The sequence below is a fragment of the Myodes glareolus genome, chromosome 3, assembly GCF_982192425.1.
Source record: "Myodes glareolus chromosome 3, mMyoGla1.1, whole genome shotgun sequence".
Classification (NCBI taxonomy): domain Eukaryota; kingdom Metazoa; phylum Chordata; class Mammalia; order Rodentia; family Cricetidae; genus Myodes; species Myodes glareolus.
This window is the reverse complement of record NC_142028.1, coordinates 2,059,745-2,067,346: the sequence shown is the minus strand read 5'-3', so window position 1 is coordinate 2,067,346 and position 7,602 is coordinate 2,059,745. Positions and strand designations below refer to the sequence as shown.

General features: G+C 31.9%; 1 protein-coding gene across 1 annotated transcript; it reads right to left on the bottom strand.

The window, feature by feature from the left end:
- Positions 1-1,268: 1,268 nt before the first annotated feature.
- On the bottom strand, positions 1,269-2,210 carry LOC148122504 (olfactory receptor 8K3-like). The gene has a single exon (XM_087903842.1). It carries the CDS (start codon positions 2,208-2,210, stop codon positions 1,269-1,271), a length of 942 nt encoding a protein of 313 aa, XP_087759968.1.
- Between the last annotated feature and the right edge of the window lie 5,392 nt (positions 2,211-7,602).

Genomic DNA, 7,602 nt, shown 5'->3' with positions numbered 1-7,602 from the left:
CCCTTCACTAGTTATAAACCTCTGTATATGTGTATGTGGCAGAGAAGAAGAGAGAGAGAGAGAGAAAAAGACAGAGAGAAAGAGACAGAGAGAGGAAGACAGAGATGAGATGCTATATAAGAAAAATATTTAAGAAAAATTTTCTTTGTATGATAAAAAGATAGATAATAGCATTAGCTCTCTAAACTTCAGTGAATATGTTCAAAAAGAATATTAAGTAGAGAAATTAAGAAGTATTATTGCTTCCCAGCCATTGAGGAATATTTGAAGAACAGACAGCAAATCTCAAATGAGAAACTATAGATGGGGAAAGCCTAGCAAAAGGATGCCCACATCTCCTTATGCTTAAACTAGACAGCTCCGTGTGACACTTTGTTACCTCTTGTGAAACTCCTGCATTCATTTCCCACTGCAGTTCTTAGTATGGGCTTTTGAGATCTATTTATGTGTGTTTCTAAACCATAGAGATTCTCCCTGAGGAGAAGTTATTATTACCAGGTAACTGTTAGGAGTCTAATGAGATGATGTTTGATGGTTATAAAAACTGCCAGGATCAATTTGTGTTAAACTGCAATTTAGTTATTTGTTGTATAAGCCAGCATTTCAGCTTATACTGACGAAAAATTATTGAAGCTAGGTTCTCAAAGATAAATGTGTGTGCTCCTGCTTATTGGGACATAATGTGCAATTGCCAGGACGTAAAATATAAGAAATATCCATTTGTGGATGAATTAAGAAAAGTAAAAGAGCAATGAGAGATCAGAACATTGTATCTGGGTGGAATGTGGATAGATGAGCACATTGATATGAATGAGACCTTATTATCTAAGCAATCTATAGCACCTCTGGATAGACTGATAAAGTTCAATTTTATGTCAATTTGCAAATGTATAAAAGTACTAAAATACAAAGAGTGCACTTTCAGGGAGTAAAGCTAAGACACATATTAATAATGAGTGATTTATTGTAATCCCCAAAATACGGTATCCATTTAAATCCACCTGACAAATCTTATTCCCTTCACTCATATATAGACTTTAATGCTGTTAACACTTCTCTTGTACTTTCCTTCGGAAGCAATGCTTCTGTGCTGCTATGTTTATTTATTTTTTACAAACACACATATGTACGTGTAATACATGAATACACACACACACACACACACACACACACATAGAGAGAGAGAGAGAATGTTTTCTACTTTCCCATTGTTCTTGTTTACTTCACTATTGTGAATTATTTGGATTACTTTTAACAACATAAGAAATCTACCAGACAATATTGCATAGTTTTTCCACTGTTTTTTTAAGGGAATCTTTTACATCTTTGTTCTTCAAGCTATAGATTAATGGATTCAGCATAGGTATAACCTGGCTGTAAAATATGGAAGTCACTTTATCAGTGTCAAAGGAATGAACGGACATAGGCTGCAAATACATGAATATCAAAGTCCCATAGAAGACAGCGACTACTGTCAGGTGGGACCCGCAGGTAGAGAAAGCCTTTCTTTTGCCCTCAGCTGAGTTCATTCTGAGAATAGCAGCAAGAATGAATAGATAGGACACAATGACTACCAGAACAGAAGAAAGCAAATTAAAAGCTGATAATATTAAAATTATCACCTCAATTTCATGAGTATTTGAGCAGGCCAAAGACAACAAGGGGAGACCATCACAGTAGAAATGAGTGATAACATTGGGGCCGCAGAAGGACACAGTGAAAATCTTTATGGTAAGCAGAAGTGAGACAAATATACCATAGAGGTAGGGAATGGTGACTAGTGTCCAGCACACTCTTGGTGACATAATGACAGTGTAGAAGAGTGGTTTGCAGATGGCAACATAACGGTCATAAGACATTGCAGAGAGAATAAAAAATTCAGCAACAATGAACATATCAAAGAAAAACATTTGGGTAGCACAAAAATAAAATGGTATTGTATTCTGATCTACAATAAAATTTCTTAACATTTTTGGTCCCACAGCAGTTGAATAGCCAAGATCTACAGTAGCGAGGTGTCTGAGAAAGAAGTACATGGGTGTCTGCAGCCTGGAATCCACCATGGTGAGGATGATCATGCCCATGTTGCCCATCAGTGAGATCGAGTAGATGACAAGGAACAGTCCAAACAATAGTGCCTGCAGCTCAGGACGGTCAGTGATGCCCATCAAGATAAACTCAGTCACCACTGTGAGGTTGTGGGTCTCCATCCAAATATATGGGAAAATCTTTTCTGAGTAGAGACCATTACACAGTCAATAGATTTTAAATATCATATTATTAAGACTATCTTAAATAAAATATTTGCAAAAATATGGGCTATTTTTTAAATAAGCCTATTTACCACGATATACAATCATTCGATACACACAATTGTAGACATGTGACTTTAAACAAAGAAAGACACAGATATGTATCTTTGAGCCTCAACTAATGGTAAATTTATCAGAGATTGACATAAGTCATTGCCAACAACACTTGCTTTTCCCAAATTTGATGAAAATTATACCTTTAATCAAATATTAGACATTAGTTAATCTTGAAAGAATTTTTCTATATCAAATATTCAACTCTGACTGTATACAATCTCAAACTCTGATACTCTGGGTATAAATTAAGCTGAATATGCATATATATTTATGTATGTATTTCATATATGTACATACATAAATATATGTGGAAAATAAGATTAAGTCTTCAAAATGTGAATATTTGGAATTGTAGGTATTTGGATTTATGCACACATTGATAAAATTTATTCTTATATTATTTGTATTTCTGATATGATTAGTACCATGGTCTGATACTTGATAATTATATATTTGGAGTAACATGTAAGATGTATGTATGCTATACATAAACCTACCAAAATTTTTTAAATGCACATAATGCTAAATTTCTGTGTAGATCTACAGAATTTTAGGATGTAACATGGAACATCTTCAGTTGTTTTCCCAATTCATATTGATCAAAGCTACAAATAAGAGTAGCATTGAACACCTCATTTAGAAATATCTTGATATGAAGAAACCAAACAGCATGTAAGAATGTCTTTGCCATCCTTTTTCACACTGCCTACTATACACAAATATTCCTTGAGAAAATAAAGTGAGATGCATAAAACACTTTTTGTCATATATAAATTCAAGAGGTCTCTGTATGTACCTCTGAAAACCTGAAGTAAATGATCCAACAACTTCGTACTTTCTGGCCTTAGTCACAAAATGATGAACTTGGATTTTAAACAGTCACTAGACACACAAACCTACCTGCAAGTATTTTCCTTATAAATGTATGTGTGTATCATGCACAAAAGGATTTTACTACTTTGTTAAATCTGCAAAAATGAGCAAAGGAGAAGTTGGTCATGAAAACAAGGTACACCCAAGATGTCACAGTCTGTTGCTCTAAGAGACAAGATGCAATTTTCACAGTTTGCTCTCATTTTGAATTGATGTTTTGTTCATAACTATGTTAATAAACATAATAAGGATATATTATGTTAGAAAACACTCTATTTTCAATAAAGCAAAAATAAAACATTTGAACACTAAAAAATAGATTTCTTTATATAAATTTGTCTTTTGTTAAAGCAACACCTTTGATTATAACTTAAGTGGTTTTTATGTCATGAGTCAGACACAAGATATACCTAATAACCTACAAAAATATGAGGAAGTCTGGAAAAAAATATAGGAAGTTTATTAAATTTGACTTATTAGCAAAATCTGGATGTTCCCCATTGATTAAGAGGTACTATATTACAATAATATAACTTTTAGTATTTTCATTTCTAAATATGGTTGCCCAGTGTTGTCATAGATGTTTAATAATTGATGTTGGATAAAACTTTAACTGTGATGTAGATATCCCTAAACAAAACCAAGGTTCATTATGATGTCTTTTGAATGATGCAAGTGAGGAATAGAAACATCTTTCTGTGTTGTTAGTTCCCAAGACCATCTTCCAAATATGACATAGAACACTATGCAACAAATTTCTCTATTCCAGAAAGGCATGTCTGAATACTTCCAATGCACCAGAGAGAAAGGAACAATTATTACTTTTGTAATATATATATATATATATATATATATATATATATATATATATGATGTTTTCTTGGTAAAACCAGAAATAAAATGATTTGCAATTGTAATCATGGTAGAAACTTCGGTCTTGGAGGAAAACAGCTGTGAAATTCCCCAAATCTCACCATTCTGCTTACAGGTGATTGCATTTAATTTGCACATCACTCACTTAAAATGCTTCAAATAATCAATTTAAAAACATCTTTTATTGCAGAACTGAAAATCACCCAATCTTTGTCCCTTTCATATTGTTTTACTATACAATGATACACACACACACACACACACACACACACACAAACTTACGTACAGGTACTGGATGTCAATTTTATTATAGGTAAGGAAAGACAAAAATGGTTTCCTTTGAATAGATTTAGTGCTCAGTGAAAAGCAAAATATACTTTATTATAGATTGTTTTGTTCACTGATTACTTGAGTGTTATTTTTTGAGCTATAATCTCTGGAAAATTGATAGTATTCAGTACAAAATAAAGAAACTTTCCTATTGTCATAAAGGTATGAAGGGTGTCTCTTGACACTCAAGTGATGGTGTTTACACCTTTGTGAAACACAAACTCCAGTTCCACACGAAAGTTCAGGATATCGGTCAGAGCGTCTGTCCAGAGAGAGAACCACTGAATGTGGGGAGCTGCATATGAGCCTGTAGACACAAGAATGGAAGGGGTGTACAGTCTCAAGCTCTTGTCCTCTAATCCAGCAAAAGTGTACTTACAGATAATCAATCAAAAATAAGTAAATAATGAAGAAATAAATATTATAAAAGTCAAAATATTGAAAAGTAGTCAAATGTATACCCTTACTCTATGAAAATTATTTGTAAAAGTTTCAGTTACCTGATTTAGATTAATATAATAGGTTTTCTTGTAGCATTTCATTCATGTATGTCATCAAACATTGTTATAATTTTCTTTCTTGTCTTCCAGTCTCTGGATAGCTCTCCTCATGCTAGATGCTCTGTCACTCTGGGCTACTACAATTTTTGTAGGTGATTCTTAGTAATTCTCTGGCCAACTATAACTTAGGAAGGGATAGAAGGCATAACGATGAACTTAAAACTGCTGTTCTCAAATTATTTTCTCTAAATAAAAATATCTCATTTTATTCATTTTCTATCTCTTCTAATATAGGCCATTCACTAGTTATAAAATTGTGTGTGTGTGTGTGTGTGTGTGAGAGAGAGAGAGAGAGAGAGAGAGAGAGAGAGAGAGAGAGAGAGAGAGAAAGAGAGGGGAGGTATTTTATAAAAAATATATCTGTGTATGATTAAAAGATAGTAGCATTTGACCTCTCAATCTCAGTGAAAGTGTACAAAAACAAAATGAAATGCAGAAATGAAGAAGTACTATTTCTTTTTAGGCATTGCGGAACATTTGTAAGAATAGACACTAAATCAGAATTAGAATCTTTAGATGGGGAATGTCTAGCAATAGATGCCCACATCTCCTTATGCTTAAACTACAGAGCTCTGTGAGATACATTTTTTTTTTTACCTGCTGTGAGACTCCTGCCTTCATTTCCCACTGTGGTTCTTATAATAGGTTTCTGAGATCTATTTATGTGTGTTTTAAACCCTAGAGATTCTCCCTGATGAGATACTAAAAATTTTAATTATGAGCAAACTTTTGAGAGTCTAATGATGTGATGCCTGGAGGTTCCAAACTTTCAGGAACAATGTGCATTCAGATATTTGTTGTGACAATATACAAATATGATTAAATAAAAATTGCAGTGACATAGGTAATTTGGTGTGATTTGAAGTCTTTCTGTATATTAAGAACTAAACATTTGTTTGCCATTTCTAATTTAGAACACTTTGTAGGTAACTTCAAAAACCAAAGTTAATATGTGAACACATCCAATATCTCATAGACTAAAATATAGTGGAATAGGCATTATCATTTTCCTGAATATTTTGAATACCAACATTTATTGACTAAAAGAGATGGCAAATAAGACAGTTCATAGTGAAAACGCTGGAAAAAAACTGTCTGTTTAATCTACAAATAAACAGTATGGTAAAAATGCTTTCAGTGTTCTGTGAATAAATTTTTATTATAGATAATGTCCCCCAATATATTTTATATGTGCATATGAAAATATTACTATATTTAACTTGGGAAATTCTTCAACAGATGCTTTGTTTCTATTGTATTGCTTTAGATTGCTATGCTGAAAACTAAAAAAAAAAAAAACAAAACTGTACAACCTAAAGATCATACTTTCTAAATATAAAGACAAAGTTGTTTTCTGTCTAAAGTGCTAAAAGTAAATGGCAAGAGCCAAATATCTTTTTCAGAGTTATTATCTTTACTGAATACTGGAATGTTGTTTATAAATTCTAAACATAACATCTTTTCAGATTTTAATGCAAAATGTAAAACAACTTTGTCAGAATATAAATTGAGATATAATCTTCTTACAGTAAAATAATGCTACACACACCTCTGGTGATGTAGATAATTTATTTTCCTCTTGAGTAACTTAGAAATTAATTACAACAACATATTCATAGAAATGAATGTAATTTTTAAAAATTTCTGGAGCAGAAAATAACCAGGAATTAGAAAGATACATAGAGAAATTGGATCTTAGAATTCCAAATTTTGTCACAAAAAATCAAGAGAGTATATGTAAATTTAGATATTAAAATCCATCCCATACTAACTTATGTATATATGGTATACTTAATGAACTGTATATAACATTTACATTGGTAATAATTCATCCAAAGCTCTTATTAGAATATATAAAATGAACATATATTATACATGATTTGTGAGAGATAAAAGAATTTTAAAGGAATCAGACAATCTATAACATATACATCTATTAAATCCTCAAATGATAGCCATTCTGGGTAATTTTCTAGATACTCATGATAATTAGCATTCTTTCTGTAGTCTTCATTAACATGAAGAAAATTATTACTGATATGATTTCAGCTTGAGCAGCAAGAATAAGAAATCACAGAATTGGTATTAGAATTGGACCCTTAAAAGATAGCTGAACATAGTGAATATGACTGTCTTTGAACACACTGCTGACAATAAGGGCCATGTCACACTCCTTTCTATCTGTATAGAATTACAGTTAAAATTCTTTGCATGGTTCTTAACCCGGTGTTTTGTGGGTCAATTTACGCAATATATGAAAGTATAGAAACTCTTCTCACTATGGATCTTTTAACTAAATCACTGATTGCACATGAATAGTTGAAGTCTAACGCAATGCCTAGAAGACAGAAACTAATTGTCTAAGAATGCTGCTCCTAAACTAAACTTATTTATTTATCTTTCTATTTTATGATTCAAAAATTCTACTTATGTACATCTATCCATATATATTAGCATTAGGATCTTAAATACTTTAGTACTCTCATGTATACCACAGGAAGTATACTAGCTAAGTTGTGAAATTCTTTTAAATTTTCATTCAAGAATTAATAATAAAATCCAACTGAATATTGCATAACTTAATTGTGAATTAATGT